Below are 26,003 nucleotides of genomic sequence, written 5' to 3' on the forward strand. Positions count from 1 at the left end.
GCTTGCCCAGTCAGAGAAAATGGGAACAATTTCAGTCTAGCAGCATCTTGGGGAACCCCATTTGTTCTTGCGGTGTCTGCGCACATTAGGAAGCGATCTAGATGATCATTCGGGCTCTCATGTGCTTCTCCTCCAAACAATCCGGTCTGTTAGATCAAGTGAATTATACCGGACTTGATTTCGTATGTATTAGCCGGAATATTTGGAGCGGCAATGCCGGACAAATGCTGGTGCCGGTGTGGTGCTAGGATCTCACTCATCAGACGAGTGTCATTTTCTGGCCCGGTGTTCTCAGTATTCCGTTCATTGTTCCGTTCATTGTCAGTCATCTTGATAGGCTCTATGGTCTCGTCTTGCTTCAGCTTTCTGATTTGTTTGCTCCTGCGAAGAGTACGTTCAAGTTCAGGGTTAAGAGGGACACACGGTATTTTCGCTGATCTCGTAGGCATACGCTGAGAAAAGATAAATACAATAAATAAATGAAAGCGGAAGGAAAATCATACACATCATACAAGGTTGCATAGTTTTGTACACGTATTGGTTTATATTGATATTGACAAATATGGGTTGATGTACATGGCATAGATTATTAGAGATAAACAAGTGTGCATATGAACAAATATAAATGTAAGAGTGTACAAGTATAAAAACGGTATAAATAAACACATATAGACACGTATAGATGAAGTTGACGAGTATAACTACACGTTTGTACAAACGAATATAAACAAGCGTAAGTATAAACAAGGATAACTATTATAAACAAGTATATATAAACAAGTATACATGATATAAACAAATGTGAGTATAAACAAGTATGACTATTATACACAAGTATATATAAACAAGTATAGTTATTATTGACAAGTATAAGCTATAGGCAAGTATGAATGATATAAACAAAGATATTCACAATGAATGCCTAAACTAACAAATCGACCTTTGGTTCGATATTGCAGAAGAAATAAATCCCCGGCAACGGCGCCAAAAACTTGATGCGGATTCGGTGAAGAAGCCTCACTAAAGGATAAGTGTACCCCGTCATTATCAAGTAATAAATTTATGGTTAAGTCCAGGTTATCGTCCACAGGATTTATTTCTGCAAGTATCGAGCTACTCGATTTCAGGTGTTATCTAGGCTTAGGGGGTTTTGAGTTTGTTTGTTTAAGTTAATCTACTCCTAGGTTGAATTATACTAATCCTAGCTAAGTTATCTGATTCTAACTAAGTTATTCTATGCCTAATTAAGTTACTCTACCCCTAATTAAGTTAAACTACTCCTAATTGATCTTTCACTAATGCAATTATCCGAAGGAACATGGCATGAACGATAATAATAAAGATAGATTATTAGGTCTATTGAATAAAAACCTAATCTGAGTCACTTGTATTCAAGGCGATTAACCCTACTTACCCTCCTGAAGTTCCTAGCGCGTGATTCCCTAAGGCCGAAACTAGGTCTAAGGCTCAGTAAATTAGCGCTTAATCAACTAAGAGGTCGTCAATCTCCTAGGCTCTGACTAGGTCAGATTCAGCTCGCAATATGTGCCTACTAGATTTTGAGGCTTTTGAATGAGTTAAACCAATTGAATAAAGCATAAGACAGAGATTTAGACAAATAATCATAGAACAAAACAAGAGCTAAATTCTTATTAAAGGTGAAGATAAATGTCACAAGATACAATAAGTTAAGTTCGGCAACTGTATCAAAGAGTACAAACAAGGAAAGATAAAAGGAGATACAAAAATCCCTTTCAGGGAACCTGTTTACTCTGCAGCCGGCGACTTAATCTTAAGGACGGACCTTGATAATTCCTCGAGAAAAAGCTTTGAAGGAGCTTCAATGGAGGTCGAAGAAGATGGAGAGGAATTACAAGGGGAAAGCTAAGATAATTTACAAAAATGAAAGATGTCTAATTTACATTGGAAAAACTCTATTTATAGGCGTGGTTCGGCCCTCTTTTTGACCTATTTTCATGTCCTTATGCAGGTAGGACGTCGTGGGGTCCGTCGTGGCTTCGTGGGGGCGGAATTAGTCTTTTTGACCAATTCCAGCAGGTCTGCTCGGCGAGCAGGGCTACTCACGACGAGCAGCGCCCTGCTCGCCTGAGCAGGCATCCTGCTTGCCTGAGCAGGCCTCTGGCGGCCTGCTCGACGAGCAGGCATGGTCTACCGAGGCCCGCTCGTCGAGCATTTTTGCCCGGTATGCCCCCGCGTGCTTGCCGACTGCCATTGATGCCTTTTTCGTCCGAACTTATACCTGCGCATGTACCGAAACTCCAGATAACATTAGTCCAAAGGCTAAATTGACCCGCCCATCGCTTATTTTGAGCAAACGCTTCGTTTGGTGCGACTTTTGACGGACCAATTAGCTTCAAAAGATAACGGAATTATACTATGCATGCTATTTTGGCCGTAATTGCCTAAATTGGTCATAAAACGAGCCTAAACAACGAAAAATAAATAAAACGTTTCCAATTCCTAACTAACTCACACAAAAGCATTTAAATGCGAGAAATGCTCGCTTATTAACTAAATAATGCTAAAACCCGTCCTAAAACCGTACCCAAAGATAGGGGTTTTTGACCCCTATCATGGCCCGAGATTGAACGCCAGAAAGCCGATGGGTTAAACTCTTCCGGGGTTTCAGTGAAAGCCCCCTTGTACCCTTCAGACTCCAAGTCATCGTCATCCGTAGTGCCGAGAAGATTATTGAATGTGTTCAAGGACGACCTTTGAGGATGGTTCATCAGTCGGAAACTGAACTTTCCCTCATCCTCTGGGTCGGTGATCTTTGGATTGTGCTTAAAGGTGGCTATAAACTCCAAGGTGAGTTCCCGATACGCTGGTTCTTTCATCTCAAAGAAACAGCCAAAATGGCCTGCCTCCATTGGTTTCTTTACTCATTCCGCAAGCTTGAGCTTTTTCATCGTATCCCAGCATACAGTTCTTACCGGCCAAAATTCGAGCTGAGCCAGATCCTCATAGTATTGTTGCACCGCGGTGTCCTTAAACTGAGACAGTTTCTTGACTAGTTTCTCATTTGGTACAAACGCGACTACGCTTGTGCCCGCCATCTTGCTCTTCCCTTTTTCTGTCTTTGTGCCTTCGACTTTTACTTGTTTCCCTGAACCTCGAGTCTGCATCCTGTTATAGCGACTAAATAGGGACACCCAAAGATAATTATCAAACAATATATGGGGAAGGGTGTGAAAAAGAAAAGAGTATAAAATAGTGTATAACTAGGGTCCGCAATGCAATGAATCCCTTAAGTAGAAAAACGAGTGAAACGGCCTGTTGCCAGAACCGTCATTATTATGACGTTTAAGTGAGCGCCACCTATAAGTGTGGTTGTGGCAACAGCCGCGTCCAGTCGAAAGGACACTAGGGGAAGCAAACAGTTGCTTTTCGAATTTGAATTTACTACGCCCTACCCACTTTGGTGTTACCGAGAAAGGGCAATAGTAAAAAGTACCAGATGACAGATAGATTTGATGTTTGCTTTATCTGCCCTATTTTCACTCACCCGAGGTCTTTTCCTCAAATTTTTATTTCACTCGCTTTTCGCTAAAGAAGTAAAAAGCAAAAACTTTCCTTATGTGGACGGGTAAAAGTTTTACGTCTTTGCTCATTCAAAAAGATCAACTCAATTACGGACCTTCATATGACACAAAAGTAATCTTAACCAGACTAAAGCACAATTAACTAAAATAAAATATGAAAATGCAAGGTTACTTGGACTGCAATTGGTGTTTGCAGTGGACACCCTATTCTCAAATTGATTGGCTCGGGGGGTCTTGGAAATGGACAATGTCAATCTTCCTTGTGTGATAATTTTCTAGGTAAGGTTTTAGCCTTTGCCCGTTCACCTTGAAAGGTTCATGCTCCTCCTTGCCAATTTCTACTACTCCATGACCGAACACCTTGTTCACCATATACGGCCCTGTCCATCTTGATTTCCGCTTTCCAGGGAACAGTCTGAGTCGTGAATTGTACAAAAGAACTCTCTGTCCTTCGTGAAACGTTTTCGCCTGGATTTTTCTGTCGTGCCACACCTTGGTCTTATCCTTGTAATTGACTGCGTTTTCATATGAAAATAGCCTGAATTCTTCCATGTCACAAAGTTTCAATCTTCTTTGTTCGCCCACAGCCCGTTTCTCAAAATTTAAGAAGGTTAATGCCCAAAAGGCTCTATGTTCCATTTCTACCGGAAGATGACAGGACTTACCGTACAATAATCTAAATGGGGACATTCCAATGGGTGTCTTATAGGCGGTTCTATACGCCCATAGAGCATCGTCAAGCTTGTTTGCCCAGTCTTTCCTAGAATTGCCAACGGTTTTCTCCAAAATTCTTTTGATTTCTCGATTTGAGATTTCAACCTGTCCACTAGTTTGTGGATGGTAAGGTGTGGCAATTATATGAGAGACTCCAAGCTTGCCCTTTAAAAGTTCAAATGCCTCTAGACAGCTTGTATCGAATGAGAATTTCGCATCTTTATATAGCAAGGAAGACAAGGGTAACACGATCTTTGAGAAATCCTTGATAAACCTTCGGTAGAACCCTGCGTGCCCAAGGAAACTTCTCACATCCTTGACATTAGTTGGCACAGCCAGTTTCTCTATTAATTCCGCCTTAGCTTTGTCCACTTCCACCCCCATTTTAGAGATTTGATGCCCGAGAACGATCCCTCCAGTAACCATGAAGTGGCATTTCTCCCAATTCAAGACTAGGTGGGTCTCCTTACATCGCACCAGGACGGCCTCGAGGTTGTTCAGACAACTCCCAAATGAAGTTCCATAGACAAAGAAATCGTCCACGAAGATTTCCACCGTTCATTCCACCATATCATGAAATATAGACATCATGCACCTTTGGAATGTGGCTGGGGCGTTGCACAATCCAAACGGCATGCGCCTATAGGCATATGTCCCATAAGGGCACGTGAAAGTTGTCTTCTCTTGATCTTCACTATGAATTGCAATCTGATTGTACCCCGAATATCCGTCAAGGAAACAATAAAATGCATACCCTGCTAATCGTTCTAGCATCTGATCAATGAAAGGCAAAAGGAAGTGATCCTTCCCTGTGGCCTCGTTGAGCTTCCGGTAGTCCACACAAACGCGCCATCCTGTTATGGTTCTCGTGGGGACCAACTCATTTTTCTCATTGAGAACCACTGTGGTTCCTCCTTTCTTTGGCACAAAATGAACATGGCTTGTCCATACACTATCGGAAATGGGGTAAATGATTCCAGCATCCAACAGCTTGATCACCTCTTTTCGCACAACCTCCTTCATGTGGGGGTTCAGTCTGCGTTGTGGCTGGATAGACGGCTTGTGATCCTTCTCCATTAGAATTATATGAACACATAATGTTGGGCTAAAACCCTTGATATCATCAATTTTCCATGTAATCGCATCCATGTTTCTTCGCAGTACCTCCATGAGTCGAGCTTTCTGTTAGGGGTTAACTTTGAAGAAATAATCACCGAGCTTCCGCTAGGTGGTTCCAGAAATGCCTACTCTAGGTGTGGTGGTAAAGGTTTAAGTTCGGGTTTAGTCAACGGTACAATGGGTATTTCAGGTGGTTCTTGATGAGTGGGAACAGTAGGGTCTAGAGGAGGTGTAGGCAAGTTGGTTTCAATAGAACAACCTATTCCTATAAATTCACCTCTTCTCCCAAGAGAGCTTCCAGAGTGTCCTGTCCTTGTTCCTGCAAAGTGGAAAGACTTTGGAAATCATCTAAGAAACAACATGTGTCATCATCAGTGTTAGCTCGTCTCATAGCTTCATTCATTTTGAAAATGATTTCTTCCCCGTTAATTCTAAAAAATAGTTGTCCATCTCCCACATCTATCAATGTTTTACCCGTTGCTAAGAACAGTCTACCTAGGATAATAGGAACATGCAAGTGCTCATCTATGTCCATTATGATGAATATGGCTGGTTGGTTGTGGTTCTCCTAGTCTTGGTTTAGCATACACAGAATATGGCATAAGGTTTATACTAGCTCCTAGGTCACATAGTGCATTTTCAATATTTAACTTGCCAATTGAACAGGGAATAGAAAAACTCCATGGATCCTTTAGCCTTTTCGGAAGCTGCTGCATGTTCTGGAGTATTGAAGAACAATCTCTGTTCAGCTGGATCATTGAGATATTTTCCAATTTCTTCTTATTTGACAAGATATCTTTTAAGAATTTGGCATATGTCGACATCTGGGCTAGTGCTTCCACAAAGGGAATGTTGATGTGTAGCTTCCTTAAGGTGTCTAACACCTTTGAATTTTGCTCTTCCAGCTTCTTGTTTATCAACCTCGTCAGATAAGGTACAGGTGGAACATAGGGTGGAGGTGGTTTGTACTTCTTGCCTTGTTCCTCCTGGTCTTGATCAATGGTTGCTTCTACCCCGATGGGTTCTTCTTGACTAGGAACAGTTTGTCTCTTCTGACTTTCAGCATTTTGAGAGGTGCCTGCACACTCAGCATTTTCATCAGTAGATAAAGTTGGTTGAGTTTGCTTACCAGATCTCGGAGTGATGGCCATGACATCTCCTTTAGGGTTTGGTTCTGTGTTACTTGGCATTATCCCTTTTCCCTTCGACGTAGATGCAGCGAGTTGATGGACCTGTGTCTCTAGATTTTTAATTGACGCTTGTGTCTGCTTCATGAACTGCATCATCATGGTCTTTATGTCCTGCTCTATATCTTCCTTTGGTGGAACAGGTTGTTTATAATGCTATTGAGGTTGCCTCTGGTAGTGTCCTCCCTGTTGTTGCTGATACCTTGGTTGTTCATGCTGATTGGGTTGTCCAGTCCATCCAAAGTTTGGATGATTTCTTGTGGATGGGTCATACATATTCGAGTATGGGTTTTGTGAGTTTCTATGATTATATCCCGTATAATCACATTCTGCATGCTCACATTTCCCTTGTTTAACTCCAGGGCAGTTGATGTTGAAATGCACCCCCCACAAAAATCACATATGTCATTGAACGGGGGTTCGCTGCGAATCGATGATACATTCATCTTGCTGAGCTGTCTTGCAAGCTGTTCCACTTGCGTGGTCAGTTTCGATACAACATCGACGTCCGCCGTTCTTTTTCCCTCACTCCTAGCTGAGTGCCGGTTGTAGCTCATGCTTACGACTTTCTCAATCAGATCGTACAAGGCTTGTGGCTCCAAATTTTTGGGGTTACCATTGGCAATGGATTCGATTTGAATTTTATAAATGTTGGTGACTCCATTGTAGAAATTCTGCACTTGCATCCACATGGGGATTCCATGATTTGGTACCCTTCTCAATAGCCCCTTGTACCTTTCCCATACTTCGGCTAGGGATTCATCTTCTTCCTGCACGAAATGAGATACCTCATTTCTGAGTTTAATCGCCTGTCTAGGTGGAAAATATTTCATCAGAAACGCGCTGGCCATTTCTTCCCAAGTGGTGATCGTCCCTGGCTGTAAGTTCCTCAACTAGTTCTTTGCTTTGTCCTTGAGAGAAAAAGGAAACAACTTCAGCCTAATCACATCATCGGAAACTCCTCGGTTCGATCTGAAAATGTTGCACAGTGTGATGAATTCCTGGATATGCCTGTTTGAATCTTCTGATTGGTATCCATTGAATTGTACTACTGCCTACAACATTTGTATCATAGATGCTTTCACTTTAAACATATTGTTTCCTTCGTTAGGTAATACAATGCACGACGAGTGTTCTTCCGTGGTCGGCCTCGAATAGTCTCTGATCCTCATAACTGGAGGATTGTTATTTTCTCCTTCTTCTTCCTGATTTGGTTGGATTGGTTATTCGGGTGGTACTCTTCCAGCCATCCTTCTTTCTCTTTGTCGCTCTCTTTATCTTGCATGTCTAGCTCCCGCTCGGTTTCGTCTACAAGTTCTCTCTAATTCGAGATCGGTAGGAAAAACTGGAGGTCCAGCTCTGCGCATAAACAATTGGAGAACTCCTTCTGGCTGCACTATTTAGCAAATAGATTAAAAACACCTAGTTTCACAGAAATTTTCAGATAAATTTTGTTGCTTTCAATCCCCGACAACGGCGCCAAAAACTTGTTGTCTACCGAACAGACTCTAGCAAGTGCACTAGATACAAGTAATAAAGTGATAAGTCAAGTATCGTCTCCGCAGGGATTGATGACCAAATTTTACTAGAAAAACATTGCAGAACAGGGTGTTCGTGGTATGTGAATTCTTTATATTAAGAGATATTGTGAATTGGTGTCAAAGTAACTGATTCAACTTATGGAAAAGAGTATTTGATATTGATAAAAAGGTAGAATAGGCTAGGCACAACGGAGCAGGTTACTTTAAGTCCCTAAACACCCTATTTATTCATGAATGATGCAAAGTGAAGTCAAGGTCTCTGCTTTAATGCCCACTTAAGTCAACTCTCGTGTGTTCTTAAGATTCTAAGACTTACTACAGCCATAAGCGTCCCTAAGGTTGGTTCTTTCTTGCATTATGATTGAAACAACATTTCAATAAAGAAAACCCTTGATACAACCACCTAACATCATTCATCTAACACTAATGTTCATGCATGAGCAATGTAATATAAAGCTTTAGCAAACACTTCATAAATTAACTACATTCATTCATAAATAAGGATCATGAAACTTACATAACCGGCTCCAACTGGCCGAACCTATTCAAAATGACTACTCACTCATAGTGGCGAGTGAGCAGTCTGCCGATACAAAGCTATAAAACTCCATCAATGGAGTTTTCATCCTTGAGAGCTCTCCTCTCTGTCAAAGTGTCTATTTTTTAGTTCAACAAAAGATGATCCCTTTTTCTTTGCTCCTACGTCTATTTAAAGAAAAGGAAAAGGGTCAACCCGGTACAAAAAGTATCCGAGCAAATTTTGCTGGATCAAAGAATGGCTTAACTCCTCATGGCATGCGTGAAACAGGCTGCTTCCAGTCTGTTCGACTTAATCTTTACATATCTGCATAAAAACACTTATAAGACCTTTTTTCTTGTAATTTAGCTACAAAAACACCCTTAATAACATGTTAATTTGTAGTCAAATTCATGCCTAACAAGAGGCGAACCCAAACTTATGCATTAGTGGAACGTTCGGTATAAGGATCAAAATCCGGCACCCAAGGTTGAAGACGAAAAGTGCCCAAACGGGTATTCACAATCCCCTTGTTGACAACCATATCATGTGCTTTTTTGGAAAGCAAGTTTACTTGAAAATATCCTTTATCTCCACTGAGCAGTGATTCCCCAAATTTTAGTTAAACTCGCCTTGAGGTCCGCCACTTTCCAAGGGGAATCCCCTTTAGATAGAACAAGTCTTCCGATAAGAGCATGTGAGCAGAGAGCTAATCTCCTCTCATAAGCAGATTGCGAAATCCGAATGGATTTCAGGCCTCCAATGTCAGTAACCGTAGCAGAGGATTGATGAACCTCCGAAATGCCTCGTTTAACAACAGAGGAGAAAGACGGCACGGGTTTGTCACCAGTAAGGGGCTGATGAGGTGGATCTGAAGCAAAACAGAGCTTAGGATTAAAGAGAACTTCAATACTAAGGAAATCATCTGGAGGAGGAGCCATGATCACAAAAGAGAGATAGATATGAGATCTAAAAGAGAGACAAATCTCAAAACTCTCAATTTTCATAAAAATTCTTCACCATGACCCGTATGATGATATTATACTTTCAATAATTCATAAAACTTATTAAAATATATCCTCAAAATTTTAAATTATATCGTGAAAATAAGTAGAAAACATAGTTAAACTAAAATATTAGAAAATAATAAGGAAAATTCATGAATTATGCATATGATATTAAAAAATGAATCGTAATAAAACAAAAAAAAAAAATAAATAATAAAAAGTGCTTTCATTAATCCAATTCCTAAGGATTTAGCTTTATATTGCTTAGACAGCCCCAAAACGGAACTTAGATAATTAAAAATTTGCCAGAAGAAAAAACAAATCCTAAATTAAAAAAAAAAAATTCTTTAGTGCAAAACCACGCCGTTTTACCTTATGGGTTTTTTTGATATAAAGAGAATGGTTAAGTACAAAAATACTCCTAACGTTTTGGGGCAGGAGCAATTTTACCCCTAACGTCTAAAATGGTGCAATGTTACCCATAATGTTGGAAGCCAAGAGTAATTTTACCACTAACGTTGATAAATTGGGTCAATTTAAGAATAATTCATCAAGCTGTCTTCTCGGTCATGAATCTTGTCATCTACACTTCACACATGCGTTATTTTATCACTAACAAATCACAAACATATGTGGGGATGTGAAAAAAATAAGAAAGAATATTAAAAATATACTGTCTTTTGTACGAATTTGACAAAAAAAAATTCAAAAAATTCATCAAATTTATAAATATTAATCTCTAATTTTATTATTAAATTACAAAAAACATTATATCATTTTTTTTAGAACAAATTGATATGGAATTGGTGCAAAATAAATAAAAAAATGACTGTATTTTATAATAGTGTGTGAAATTGATCCAATTTATCAACATTAGAGGTAAAATTGCTCTTAGCTATAAACATTAGGGGTAAAATTGCACCATTTTAGACGTTAGAGATAAAATTGCTCCTGACCCAAAATGTTAGGGGTATTTTTGCAACTTAACCCTAAAAAGAAGCAGTATAGGTAGAGACGGCAGATCGTTTTCAAGTTATGACGATCGTAGATGTCAATTGACACCTCGTAATCGTCGATCTACTTAGCATTAGATTTTTTTATTTAAGACATTTTGTATCGAATAGCAATTATGTACTAAAGTATAATTTTTTTTAATTAATGCTATTTTGTCTAAAAAATTTATATAAAGTTTTGCCCCCCTCCCTTAAATCTTGGATCCGCCACTGATTAAGAGGGACTAACCGAAGAAAATAGGAATCAATTTTCAATTTCGAATGACCAAACGAAGCCTAAACGGTCCCTATGGCTTTGATTTTTGAGAAAATTACATGATAATTCAAATTTGAATACTATTTTACAGTTATGTAAATTGTTTTTGGTTTTTTTATCAATACACATAAGAAATTCATACTATTATTAAATAAGCAGTTTTTTATTTTGTTTTTGTCAAAATAACAGTTGAGATTAAAATACAGGAAATATATACTTTTTAGAGATCTGACAAAATAAGAATTAGTTTTACAAGTTGTGGAAACTTATATTTATTTATTGAAAGAGGAATATTTGTGTAACTAACCCCTGATTTTTAACTGTGCATATATCATATATGGGCTTTTAAACTCAAATCTTGTTGTAGTCCATGGGCTTAATCTCTCATCGTAACAAAGAGGCAACAACCAGAAGTAGGGGTAAATTACACTTATGACCACTGAACCTTACTAATTTACACGTTATGCCCGTTAACTTTTAAAATATACATAAAATTCACTGAACTTTATGCTTTGTTATATTTTTTGCCACTAAATTTCAATCAACACATCAAAATGATCTTTGACAGTTTTAAAATAAAAAATTGCAAGAATTAATGATATTCTAAGAAACTTATGCGGTTTTTTATATGAAGTCGTCATAGGTCATTTTGAGTTATTAATTGAAATTTAGTGGGATAAAAGGTAAAAATACCTTTAATATTTGCCGGCAGAAGCAATTTTAGTCTTAACATCTAAAATAATAAAATAATGTATTTTAGCTTTAACATTAGCAGTCAAGAGTAATTTTACTCCTAACGTTGACAAATTGGATCAATTTTAGATATTATTATAAAACACAGATATTTTGTTATTTATTTTGCACCAATTTGATTATAAAAAAAGATTCCATATTTTTTGTTATTTAATAATAGAATTAAAGATTAATATTTTTAAATTCGATGAAATATTTGAATTTTTTTATCCAATTCGTACAAAATACAATATATTTTTTTTTAAAAAAATTCTTGTTTAATCATATTTTTGTGATATGTTACCAATGGATGATAAAATAACGTACATGTGAATGATAGATGACAAGATTCACGACCGATAAGATAATTTGAGGAATAATTTCTTCAATTGATCTAACTTGTCAATGTTAAGGATAAAATTGCTTTTGCCTGCAAATGTTAAGAGTAAAATCCGAATGTTAGGAATGGCCTAAGGGATGAAATTTGGATTGCAGATGCTTTTCTACAGATTTGGATTTACGATAAGTATATGTTATATTGTTGTTTGATGTTTTTTATACTTTTTATGGTTTTCTTTGCTTTTTGTAGTCGTTTTCATCCATTCGTGGATCTTGTATTGGCTTTAGCCTTTACTTGTTTGAACTTTCATTTCTTATATTTTGCTTGTTGTAATCCTTCTTTATTCATCTAATGAAAATACAAGCATATTTCTTAAAAAAAATTGTCTATTTTAAACTTTGGGAGTAAAATTTCTCCTAGATGTAAATATCCGGAGTACTTTTTGCATCTTATCCCAACAAAATATAAATTTTAGTGGCTTTTATATTATTTTGAAGTTCAGTGGTGATATCTTGAAAACTGTTAAAGTTCAGTGGCCATGGGTGTAATTTACGCCGAGAAGTAGTCGAATCTTGAGCGAGTAGAGACTTAAATTGACAATTGCCATTTCCTCCCAAATTCAAAAATGGTGGAAAGGTTCTTCCATGGCGGTCAAATGGATTTTACCCGCCAAAATTCCCATCCAATCACACTTCTCTCTGGTCCGCCTTCTTGGTGAGTTCTAATCTAACAACTTATTCTTCTTTCATCATCCGAATCAAATCAATTTACAATTTAGGCAAATTTTGCAGCGGAAAGACATCTTTACTCTTCCAATTCGCCTTCAATTCCACCATTTCCGACCTCAATCACTCCTCCGCCGGCAACGATCCTACTGTAGTTTTCATTTGCAATCGCCGGAGACTAGAAAGCAAACCCCCTTTTCTCTCTCAGGTACATTTCTCTGCTACATTTGTTCGTTGTTTTTTTTCTTTTTTCAGTCTTTTACTCAATTGTGTTCCGTTGATTTTATTTTTTTAGGGCATTGATTCATCTTCTGATTCTTTTCAACGGATACAAATGAAGTAAAGAGATATTTCGTAGCTGATGTTGTTGTGCTTCTTTTCGATGTTTTGATTTTGATTTGTGGTGAAGGTATGTTGATGATGATGATGGGATCAAGAAGTACTTTTCTGCATTCCACCTGTTTGATAAATTTCCTGTAGCTGTGGTTATTGATGATTTTGGTGATTTTTTCAATGACAGGTATTATGTTTTTCCCTTTCTTTTATTCACATTTTTATATTAGTTGTTACAATCTAAAGAACAGGACACAACACGAATCCAATACGAATTTCAGTATGAATTTAGTATGTTAGTATTTTATTGAACAGATAATTGGTCATTTTGGATCAACACGAAATAGACCCATAAGTTTTTAGATTGGTTTAAGATACTTCGTTAGATTGTTAACTCAACATAAATACTCATAACCTTGACAAATATGAGTAATTTTATCAGTAAAGGTATCAAATTATCGTGTCAGTTATTAATTTTATCATCTCCACTACACCTATGCAACAATTTATTTCTGATTTAGTAATAGATCACAAACATAGGAATAACATAACAAAAACGAAACAACTAAAAAATTAAACTTTGTTATGTACAAGTTCAAGTTGGACAAAAACGAAACCTTCAAATATTTTGTTAAATTTAAAAATATTAATTTCGAATTCTAATATGAAATAATAAAAAAAGGGTCAATATGCACTAATATGATTTTTTTTTAGAAAATATGCAACTAATATATTTTTTTTTAGAACCAAGTGATATTCAACTGATGTAGAATACTGCGGGAACAGATCAGAATACCTATGTTTTTTTTAATGTTGTCTATGATTGAGCCAACTTGAACGTCAGGTTAAAGTTGCTCTTAGCTATCAATGTTAGGGATAAAATTGCACTTTTTAGAAGTTGATGTTAAAATTACTCCTGACTGTCAATTTTAGAGATATTTTTGCACCTTATCCCAAATTATAATTGTTACTCGCGAATATGACTCGAACCTCTCATATTTTTACTTGTCACCCTTAGTACATTAAACGTGACCTGTGAACACATTACACGAATCCAAACATAATATCAACATATTAGTGGTTTATTTAATAGATTCTGCATCAAACTTTTGACCAGTCAAAGTTAACTTGCTACTCTAAAAATGACAATATATTTAGAAATATTACTATATAGCTATGTTGCACGAACACGTAAACAAATACTCATACGGACACTGAAAATGCTATTTTCTAAAACATAACTTTCATAAAATAGCCTTCAAACAAAAACTGACACGGATACGAAACGGACATTGACACGGAACGAAACGCTACTAAAGAGAAGTGTCTGTGCAACATAACTATATACTCCTATATTTTAAATGTCATGTTAATAAAAGTAGTAAAATTACACGTGACCTTTCAGCATAACATGAAAACAACACTAGCCCGATTGGGTTCATATGATTATTACACAAACTTTTTGAGTTAGTTTAGAGTTGACTCACTTAAAATTAATTGATAATTGACATGGAACGAACAATCTACTTACACGAATTTGTCACTCCTAGTTGTTTATGTGAGATTATTGCCATTCTTATATTATATTCTTTTTTTTTTTTTTTTTTCAAATTCTTTAAGGAGCTGTCATGAGAGGTATGGGAATCCTCGTGGAAGAGACATAGCCATGGTTCGGATTCTGTCTCTGTGTCACAATGCAGTAATGCATGCCAAGTGAGTTTAGATACCTTAAACTCTAAGGTTTAAATTTGTCACTATTATTTTTTATTTTTAGAGAATCGCAGATTTATCCCTTAACTTACGAAATAGTATGAATTTACTTTCCAATCAAATTTTATCCTTTTGTTACCGAAAATTTGAAAGGATGGTATGTGATCTTCCAAGTGGGTAAGATATTTATTGCGTTATTAACACAATTATAAAAAAGTAAAAAATTCTAAAATGCTAACAACTAAATCCAACACATAAAAGTTCAAAATGTCTAAATGTTTACGATATTACTAATATAGTTATAAATAACCAACAAAAAGAAATGTATGGAATTAATTCAGTTTATTGATAAAACTTGTTTGGAAGGTCTGAAATGACTATTAAACATAGTTGTGAAATCGAGATTCGACTCGTGACTCGAAATCTCATTTTGTGAATCGGGACTCTTGAATCGAACTGAATCGTAAAATTCGGATCAAATTCAAAATATTATAAAAAATAAAATATTAACTATATTTAACTTTAAATATTAGTCTAAAAATATAATTTTAATATCCAATTAGAAAGAGATAAATAGAACGTAGAAAATAGAAAATAGAAAGAATAGAGAGTAGAAGAAGATAATAACAAATAAATAGAAAAGAGGGAAGGTTTTGAAATTTGTAAAATGAAGTTTCATCTAATTGAAACTATTTCTATTTCATAACTTCTGTATTTTTTTTTAGTTTTTGTAAAGTGAAGAGTCATCTTCTTCAGAACTTCTTCTGTTGTACGTTTTGAGTTATTAAAAATTGAAAAACAGTTTTTTTTTTTAAATGGTGGCCTGAATCGACCGATCGGCCGAGTCACCACCGATTCGGCTGATACATGAAGCATTTGAGTTGTATAATAGATACGACTCGAATTCTTCATGAATCGAATCAAATCGTACGAGTCGACTCGCAGCTCGTACGATTCTAACAACTATGCTGTTAAATAACAGTTAAACCACTTCATTCAAAATTTCCATTAGGAAGAGGTAAAATTAATTTTTCTTGTTAAATTTGTTTATTTCGTGAGTTAAGGTAAATCTTCACTTACCCAAAAACGATAAGGGTAAATTTGTACCTTTTTCCTAAAATCTAATTTTGATTGCTTAGTTTTTTTCTTTCATTTGCAATTGTTAAAATCTGGCTTATGCTGTGCCAATAGTGAGAAAAGTCCCTGCAAGCTTTTGATTTCTGATACACACTATGGAGATTCCCCAAGATTGCTCTTCATCTATAAAAGATGGGTTTCATCCATTTTCACCATTAAAGGTTTGCACCATAGCATAACTAGTAATCTTAATTGTGGTTTTGCTATGTGTCATTAAGTGTTTGACATTGAATGGATTTAATTTTTGAAGGAGATGGCAAGGGATCATTTCTTTTAAGCAGAAATAACAATTCTGGAAGTGAGTATTCTGAAAAGACGAGAACTGCGAAATACTCTATTGCTCTTCAATATCTAGTGTTTGAGGGAATCATTGAGGATGACAAGAATTAAGCATAACATTTAGCTTCGTGTTCATATCATTTGCAGGTAAATTACAAATTCTGTTTGCATCTTTTTCCACATTGTTTTTGGGTTTCAGAGATGTTGGAGTTTTAAGTGTTCATAACTACTTAATTATTGTTCACTTTACCTGCATTATAATCTAGATGAACTGAAAGTTCTGATGATTGAAATCTTGTAAACAGAGGGATAGGCCTCTAATCGAGCTGAACTTTGGCTAGCTCATGCTCGGCAGAAAATAGATGAGCCCGAGCTTGGTTCATTAAAAAACTATCAGATCGTGAGCTGCTCGTGAACAACTGGTTTATTTGTTCACGAGTTTTTCTCACGAAAAGTTCGTTAATTCTATTCATGAACTTTGCTTGCGAACAACTCATTAATTAAACTACGTAGTTTTGAAACCAATAAAACTAAAGTTTCACACAAAATTATGTAATTTTACATTTCTCTCTCTATAGAAATACTACTATTTAAAAAAAATAAGGGAATTGAGTTTGCCCATGAGTCTGATCATGAACATTATAGTCGAGCTTGATCACGAATCTATAACCGAGTCTACTCTTTCGAGTTGAGTTACGCTGTGTTCAAGCTCGGCTCGTTTATGAATCGAGCCTCAAAATCGTGTTCAAACTCGGCTCATTTACAAATCGAGCCGAACACGTTCAAAGTTTTATCTAGTTGAATGTCATGAGCGGCTCAGCTCATTTACAACCCTGAGGAAAGCCTATTAGTATCCACAAGTACTTAGATTCAACTCATGACCACTGAATGAAACATATATATATATATATAGATGTTGTTCCTTGTAGACCCCAAGTCGTTACAAAGACTACTATAGGAGATATGGACTATTCAATGTATGATATCCACCACCCCTAGGCTAGTGAACGGACACTTAGCTTAAGTGATTCATCCTGGTTCATTACGGACAGGGACTAGGAGATAGACATCTTGTCTTGAGAAAGAGAGGCAGGATATTTCCATAGGGAAGTAGTCCTATGAACACTATGGGGCTGTCGGACCAATAGTGCACCCTCTTAAAGGTCGAGGTTTGATACACAGGGAATTTTGTGTGACGGTAATTGAATGATGAGTATATATGTTTAGGTTCAACTATACTCTCGGGAAATAGGACTTAGCGGAATATTTATAAGGAAGAAAATCTTCTTGATATCAGTTAGATAGCGAAAATACAAATTCAACTTTACATTTCATCATTCATTCATAATCTCAGTTAGATTGCACTCTTTTGATAATCAGGGTTGCAGAAACTCAGGCTCACAAAACTCTCCTCCGAGGTCATCACAAGCCTCTTCTATAAACACCCTGTAACAAAAACCATAGATCATTGTTAATAATCAAGAAACCATTTGTGCGAAACTAATAGCTAAGATTCAAAAATAGTTTTTGTTACTATCTTTGATACACTTACTAACATGAATACCAAAGCCTGCTTGTATAATACATATCCATTTTACCATACGTAGAAATTTCAATAATAAATAGAGTTGTCAGAATTTGAACTTTAGACCAGTGATATAAATGGCTAACTCGTCTTAAAAGATACTTAAAAAAGAAGGATTGACTCGCACTATATAAACATTCATTAACCAATTTGTGATATTTAATACACCTATCTTATGTTCAGAATCATTTGGGACATGAAACAAATATTCATGGGCGAGCCAACACTGAATACACGGCTATGGTACTATGTAAACTAAGCTAGTGAGATAGCTAACACACTTCTCCCATGCCCAGAACGTTCTAGCACGTCCAGAACCATCTAGAACTTGAAGCAAATATTCACGGGTGATTCAACATTGAAACACAAGACTCTAATACCATATCAAGAAACCATTTCAGGCCCAAAAACGTAAGGACATAGGTAAGGTCCAAGCTATACAACAACAACAACAACAACAAAGCCTTAGTCCCGAAATGATTCGGGGTCGGCTAACATGAACCATCATATAAAACCGTGAAAATCAAGTCGTGTCAGCGACACAGATTCGCTCCCTCCACTCCGTCCTATCCACTACCATATTTTCCTCAATTCCCAATAAACTCATATCACTCTCGACCACCCTCCTCCAAGTTTGCTTAGGTCTTCCCCTACCCCTCACCACTACATCCCTTTGCCACTCTTCGGTTCTCCTAACCGGCGCATCAAGCGCTCTACGTCTCACATGGCCAAACCACCTTAGTCGGTTTTCTCTCATTTTATTCTCAATAGATGTGACCCCTACTTTTGTCCTAATTATTTCATTACGCACCCGGTCCTTTCTCGTGTGACCACACATCCATCTCAACATACGCATCTCCGCCACCGACATCTTATGGATGTGGCAGTGTTTCACTGCCCAACACTCCGTACCATATAACAATGCTGGTCTAATTGCCGTCCGGTAGAATTTTCCCTTCAATCTATTAGGCATGCCGGGATCACAAAGGAAACCCGTAGCACTCTTCCACTTCGACCAACCAGCTTTAATCCTATGAGCAACATCTCCATCTACTTCTCCATCCGTTTGGATAATAGATCCTAAATACCGGAAGCAATCCGAGGCCTGAACAACTCTCCCATCTAGGGTGATTGTCCCTGCCTCCCTACTCCTACGGCCGCTAAACTTACACTCGAAATATTCTGTCTTACTTCGACTCAACTTAAAGCCTCTAGATTCTAGAGTTTGCCTCCATAGTTCCAACTTCATCTCCACTCCTTCTTTCGTCTCATCAACCAACACAATATCATCTGCAAACAGCATGCACCATGGTATACCATCTTGAAGTGAACTTGTTAGTTCATCCATAACGATGGCAAAAAGAAATGGGCTTAGTGCGGAACCTTGATGCACTCCAATCGTAATAGGAAACTCTTCAGTCTTCCCAACACTAGTACGTACACTCGTGCAAACTCCCTCATACATGTCCTTTATGATGTCAATATATTTCCGCGAAATGCCTTTCCTTATCAAGGCCCACCAAAGTACTTCCCTTGGTACCTTATCATATGCTTTCTCCAAGTCAATGAAAACCATATGCAAGTCTTTCTTCTTATTTCGATAGTGCTCCATTAATTGTCTCATTAGATGGATGGCTTCCATAGTTGATCTTCCCGGCATAAAGCCAAACTGGTTTTCCGAGATCTTCACCGTCTTTCTTAGCCTTTGTTCAATCACTCGCTCCCAAAGTTTCATAGTGTGACTCATTAATTTGATTCCCCGATAGTTGGCACAATCTTGGACATCGCCTTTGTTCTTATACAAAGGGATTAAGGTACTTTTCCTCCATTCTGATGGCATCTTATTGTTTCTCCAAATTTTGTTGAAGAACGTCGTCAACCATTCGATTCCTCTTTCTCCCAAACATCTCCAAATCTCAATAGGGATGCCATCAGGTCCTATTGCTTTCTTCAACTTCATCTTACTTAATGCCATTTTGACTTCACCCTTTTGAATTCTCCGCAGGCATTCATGATTTATTATATCGTGATGGATACTTATATCTCCAACATCTTGTTGGTGATCTCCATTAAATAAGTCATCAAAATAGGACCTCCATCGTTCCTTGATATCCTTATCTCCAATTAGGACTTTCTGGTCCACATCCTTCACACATTTAACTTTTCCGAGATCTCGCGTCTTCCTATCTCTCATCCGAGCAATTCTATATATGTCTCTTTCCCCTTCTTTCGTATCCAATCTTGTATACAGATCCCGATTCACCTTTGCTCTAGCATCTCGTATGACCTTCTTTACTTCCCTTTTAGCCTCTTTGTATTTTTCGTAGTTCTCGTCACTCCTATATTTCCCCAATAGTTTATAGGATTCTCTCTTACTCTTTACTGCTTGTCGTACTTCTTCTGTCCACCAAGATGTGTCCTTACCCAGTGGCATGCTACCTTTAGATTCCCCTAGAACTTCCTTCGCTACTTCCCTTATACTATGCTCCATCTTATTCCATATCGAATCTATATCTGAATCCATATTGCAAGTCCAAATATCTTTTTTGGTCATCTCATCCACAAATTTTTGTTGATTCTCCCCTTGCAATTTCCACCACTTAATCTTAGTCTCTACTTGAGGTGTTTGTTTTCTTATACATTTCCTACTTCGAAAATCTAGCACCACTACTCTATGTTGGGTTGTCGTACTCTCACCAGGGATCACCTTACAATCAATATAACTCTTTCTCCAAGCACTCCTTACTAAGAAGAAGTCAATTTGGCTCGCATTACCGTCACTCTGATAAGTCACTAAGTGGGATGTTCTCTTCATAAACCATGTGTTCATGATACTCAAGTCATAGGCTGATGCGAATTCCAAAATATCATTTCCTGCTTCATTCTTATCTCCAAAACCATACCCTCCATGAACACTCTCAAACCCATCTCGCCTAGAACCCACGTGTCCATTGAGATCACCCCCTAGTACCATTTTTTCATCCCTAGGAACCTGTTGCACCGCTTCCTCTAAGTCATCCCAAAAAGCTTGTCTTATAGACACATCTAATCCTATTTGTGGCGCATATGCACTAATGACATTCACAACCTCATCCCCTATCACTAGCTTAACACTCATAATTCTATCGCTCTTCCTAGACACCGCTACTACCTCATCAATATACTCCCTATCAATAAGAATACCTACTCCATTTCTACCCTTATCCTTTCCTGAGTACCAAAGCTTATAACCCCAATGAGCTATCTCTCTAGCCTTGGCTCCAACCCACTTGGTTTCTTGTAGGCATAATATATTTATTCTCCTCCTCTTCATAACATCTACAATTTCAGCTAATCTTCCTGTCAAAGAACCTATGTTCCATGTCCCAAAGCGTAACCTACTACCCTTACCCCTACCCCTACCATTACCGTGGACTAGCTTATTTACCCGCAACCCTTGCATATTTGACACCACCCCCGGGTCCTGGGGTGGCGCGCCGCTTCGGGGCGACGAGCTAGCAACCCTTGCACATTTATCACTACACCCGGGTCTAGGAAGTGCAGCGCGTCGCTGAGTAGGGAACGCCCCAACGGTATTTATATTATGGTTCATGTCATAAGATGTGGCTAAGTTTTACGCTGGCCGCCACAAACCTACCGCAACCCTCCTCCTTCGGCTTGGGACCGGCTGTAAAGGCCACCAAGTGACCCTCACAGGCGGAGTTGTAAGGTCCAAGCTATGTTGCATGGAAATTTCTCTTCGGTAGTGTTTTCACATTGTGTATCCATTTCCATTTCCAAACTATGTTTTTTTAGAAATAATGTTTCTCGGTTTCCGTGCAACATAGGATCCAATAAAAACTTTTATTATTCGGTAAGTTACCGAAATGGTCTCAAGGTTTTTGAGAAAGTGTCAATTTAACCAAACCTATAAAATAACACTATTTTAGCCTCAACGTTTATGAAATGGAACCAATTAACGGAACTTGATACCTCAACGTTTGTCAAATGGTACCAATTTAACCCCAATTTCCGTTATCCAAGTCTAAATTGGTACTATTTCACAAACATTGAGACTAAAATTGTGCTATTGTATAGGTAGATGTTAAATTGGTAATTCCCAAAAACCTTCGGTTCAATTTGGTACCTTATCCCTTTTATTATTATCTTTGACATTAATATTTAAATACTTTTTATAGAAAAACATAGCTGGGATTGAGAGTTTAAGATGTTATTACGTCTTGGGATTGCTGTACTCTAAGTAATCTCTGTCTATCTGTTCTGTAGCAGTGTTAGTTTTAGTGTTTTTGGCCTCTGGTTTGAGCTTTGCTTCAGGATACATCTCAACTTCACATGCTTCTCCTCCTATGGTCTCGCAGGCCTCAGCTGGGAAAACACTGCATAGCATAGCATGTTCATAACCATTATTACACTGGAATATTCAACACCAGTAAAAAAAAACAGGGTATAAATGAGCCGAGCCGCTCATGAATGGCTCGATCAAAATTTGACTGTGTTTAGTTCAATTTATAAACGAGCCGAGCTAGAGCACGGAGACACTCGCCTCAAAAGCTCATTTAGAAGTGTCATGTAACCAATTGAACTAAAAGCTTGAGATATTATTATTAGAGCCAGTTTGACCAAGTGGTCTAGGGTTCGATTCCTGGCAGCCCCATTTGTTGATTTAATTGCAGGACATGGTAATATTGGCCTGTGTTTGCACGCTGCAAGCCCAACGGGTATTTGCGTGTTGCCGTGTGTCAGAGATTAATATAAGATATATGATTGAGCCTTAACTATTGACTCGAGCTTTTAGTTCAATTGGTTCCATGACGAGAAGTTTGTGAACAAGCTCGATTATAATATTCATGAACATGATCAAGATCAAGCCCAGTTCAATTATTTTTTAATAATAGTATTTCTATAGATGTGTTGTTAGACGACCCAGAATCATTTCGGGACTAAGGTTTTGTTGTTGTTGTTGTAGTATTTCTATAGAGGTGTTGGTGTAAAACTATGTAGTTTTGTGTGAAACTTTAGTTATGTAGGTTTCAAACTTAAGTAATTTTATCACAGAATTAACGAATTGCTCACGAGCAGCTCACATTAGATAATTTTCTTAATGAACTGAGCTCGATTAGGATGTTGAGCTCAAATTGAGCTCATCCATTTTTTGTGAGCCAGGCATGAGCAGGTCAAAGCACAGTTTGACTATTGATAGCTCTCCAGATGATCCAATCACCGAGTTCAACGTCAGATATTGCTACAACTAATAAAGTTGCAACAACTGTTTAACATCTGAAACCAACATTTTATATGAAATTTTAGTTTGTAGTTTACGTAGTTAACGAGCTACTCTTGAGCAGTTCACGATCAGATAGTTTTCTTAATAAACCGAACTCGGCCATTTTCTTCCGAGCGGAATGTGAGCAAACCAAAGCTCGGCTCAACTCAACTCTATAATCCTCTAGATGATCCAATCACCAGGATGTCAAACATGTTCTGACATCTGAAACCGGGGTTTTAAACACTGGCATCAAATGTCAAGTCTATCCGATACCGACATCTATCAGTAAATCCAACAATAAAATCAACCGAATTCTTAACATTTGAAGCTGGTGTTTTAAACACCGATTCATGATCCCTCTACCACGATCAAAATCAATATTACAATAAGAATAAATAGAGAAACTGAAACTTACGAGACCATGGAGCTGTAATCAACTTCATCAATGTCATCTTGTTTAGCTTTGAAAATAGAACATCTAGAAGTCTGCAATCTTGTGAATGAAGTCCTTGGCATAGCCATGGATTTTGAACTTGTTATTACAGTAGAAAGAGGAGGTAAGGGAAGATGAATAGCTGCCTGCATTTTGTTCTTTGTTGGGTTCTGAAATTTTGATGTTTTTTTGAGTTAACTGGAACTAGAAGGAGAAATATTTGTAGCTATGTCTGTGATTTAGTTGGACAAAGACCAGTAGATAAGGTTGCTAGATTTTTATTTCAGTGGATAAGGTTTTGTTTCTGGTTGACTCAGGTGGTGGTGTAGCTTAGGGATGAGCAAAATTGAATGATAACCGAACCGAAAACCATACTGAATTATGTATATAACATAAAAAAATATGGGAAATATACCAAAAAAAAAAAAAAAAATTGGTTTAACCGATTTGTAAAGTTATTTTTTCGTTATTTAAAAGTTCGCAAAATAGGTGTTATGTGCTTTGTGAAATTTACGATTAAAAGGATATGTGGGTGAATGTTTCAATCAAATAATACGCGTGGTTTACTTAATTTATAAAGTCAGACCTTGTATGTTGATTAATTTGCAGAGTCAGTCTTTTTGAAATTGCTCGAAATCGCTCACATTTCGGTAAATAGTCGCGACAATAATTTTTAACAGAATGACTGAGTTTATAAATTGCACAAAGCACATAATCCCTGTTTGTAAATTGGCCAAATTATAAGATTTATTTGTGTACTTTTCCCTAAAAATATTATAGGGTTAATTACACCCATGGCCACTCAACTTTACTCATTTTAACATTGTGGCCATTGAACTTCAATTCTTAACGGTATGGCCACTGAACTTTACACTTTTTAACACTGGTGGCCACTCAATTTTAACATACTCCTCAAAGTGACCGTTAACGACCTCAAAATGAAAATATTCAAGAATTAAAATTGTTCAGAACGACATTTACCATGAAATCACATTTTTATTTTCCAAAATCACATTTTTTGGAGCTTTCTCTTTCTAAAATTCACCCACACTCTCCTAACAAAACAATACCTAAATGACCTCAAAACGAAAATTTTCAAGAATTAAAATTCCTTATAATATCATTACGCTTTGGATTTTTTATTTTTAGGCCGTCAACAGTCATTTTGAGGCATTGAGTGGTCACTAGTGTTAAAAAACGTAAAGTTCAATAGCCATACTGTTAATAATTGAAGTTCAGCGGTCATAATGTTAAATGGGTAAAGTTCAGTGGCCATGAGTGTAATTTACTCAAATATTATGTATATATATATAATTATTTAATATATTTATTACTAATATATTGTTTCATATTTATTATAGATTTTTTTTAAATCTTTTTAATATTTCAACTTATTATAATAATTTTTTTACCGGTCATCTTTTAGTAGCTTAATCGAACCGATTAATTTCGGTTTGGTTATTGAGTTGAGCTTATTCTATTTGATTCAGTGTTAATTTTGAGAGGATTTTGATTCGGTTAATCGACAATTAGATTTGGTTAGTAATCAATACTGTTTGGTTCGGTTCCGTTGATCATTGGAACTGTAATCAACTTCATCAATGTCATCTTGTTTAGCTTTGAAAATAGAACATCTAGAAGTCTGCAATCTTGTGAATGAAGTCCTTGGCATTGCCATTAATTTTTGAACTTGTTATTACAGTAGAAAGAGGTAGTAGGTTCAGATGAACAACTGCCTGCATTTTTTTTTGCGAGTTGTGAAAAATTTGATGTTTTTTTTTAGTTAACTGGAACTAGAATGAGAAAGATTTGATAGAGAGAGAAGCTCTCACCTCTCTCTAGCTTCTCCATTTATTTTTCTTCCAAATCTTGGTGCTTTAACTTTTCATCACCGTTGTTGCCGCTTTCCACTTCCGATCTTGGTTTCTACTCAGGTTCTTTTAGAGGGGAAGAAGCTTGTCTTCCTTCTTCCTCCTCTTATTTATGTTTAGATTTAGCTTTTAGTTTCAGATCTACTTTTTCTTGTTCGTTTGAAGTCTATATTCCTTATTGAACGTCTTTTTCCATCAGATCTACAACTGTTAGCTATATTTCTTTCATTTATTCTTTTTTCGGTCTTAGCAAGAACGGAAAAGGTTTATCTTATCCGTAGATCTATAGATCTGCGTGGTTGCAAAAACAGAAAGGACTTAGATCCGAATTTCCGGAAGAGTCTAAATGATGAAGCATGGATTGCAGAGGTTTTTTAACGGGATTCGACGTACGAGAAGGATATGATTTCTTTGTTTGTTTTATTTGTACCTTTTATGAGTTTTATTGCTCTTTGTAGTCTTTCTATTGCTCTTTGTAGTCTTATTACTACTCTTTGTAGTCTGTTTTCTTCCCTTTGTGGATGTAGCCTATATGGGTGGGAGGTTTTATTCCTCTTGATTCTCGTGATGTATTTGTATTGTTAAATTAATGAAATGATATGACTTTTTATCCAAAAAAACAAAAACAAAAACAAAAAAAAAAAAAAAATAAAATAAAATAAAATAATGAGAAAG

General features: G+C 36.9%; 2 protein-coding genes and 1 non-coding gene across 5 annotated transcripts; 2 read left to right on the plus strand and 1 right to left on the minus strand.

Moving 5' to 3' along the window:
- Positions 1-7,279: 7,279 nt before the first annotated feature.
- Positions 7,280-7,386, plus strand: LOC136207635 (small nucleolar RNA R71). Its single transcript, XR_010676766.1, has one exon. It is a non-coding gene; the product is annotated as a small nucleolar RNA R71 (small nucleolar RNA).
- Positions 7,387-12,615: 5,229 nt separating this feature from the next.
- On the plus strand, positions 12,616-25,889 carry LOC136206281 (uncharacterized). 3 transcript variants are annotated; one of them, XM_065997278.1, is made up of 8 exons: positions 12,616-12,703; positions 12,781-12,922; positions 13,010-13,053; positions 13,124-13,234; positions 14,668-14,760; positions 15,949-16,055; positions 16,145-16,320; positions 25,579-25,889. In XM_065997278.1, the coding sequence occupies exons 1-7, from the start codon at positions 12,645-12,647 to the stop codon at positions 16,282-16,284; spliced, it is 696 nt and encodes a 231-aa protein (XP_065853350.1). In that variant the 5' UTR covers positions 12,616-12,644; the 3' UTR covers positions 16,285-16,320; positions 25,579-25,889. The 3 variants fall into 3 exon arrangements, with proteins under 3 accessions (XP_065853350.1, XP_065853349.1, XP_065853351.1); XM_065997277.1 differs by lacking the exon at positions 25,579-25,889 and having other exon boundaries at positions 16,145-16,343; XM_065997279.1 differs by lacking the exons at positions 14,668-14,760; positions 25,579-25,889 and having other exon boundaries at positions 16,145-16,343.
- LOC136206282 (light-regulated protein, chloroplastic) lies at positions 17,435-23,694 on the minus strand. Its single transcript, XM_065997280.1, has 3 exons — positions 23,440-23,694; positions 21,976-22,134; positions 17,435-17,619 (listed from the first exon to the last, which is right to left on the minus strand). Exons 1-3 carry the CDS (start codon positions 23,607-23,609, stop codon positions 17,550-17,552), a joined length of 399 nt encoding a protein of 132 aa, XP_065853352.1. The 5' UTR covers positions 23,610-23,694; the 3' UTR covers positions 17,435-17,549.
- Positions 25,890-26,003: the final 114 nt, after the last annotated feature.

Source organism: Euphorbia lathyris, chromosome 9 (genome assembly GCF_963576675.1).
Source record: "Euphorbia lathyris chromosome 9, ddEupLath1.1, whole genome shotgun sequence".
In the NCBI taxonomy this organism is placed as follows: domain Eukaryota; kingdom Viridiplantae; phylum Streptophyta; class Magnoliopsida; order Malpighiales; family Euphorbiaceae; genus Euphorbia; species Euphorbia lathyris.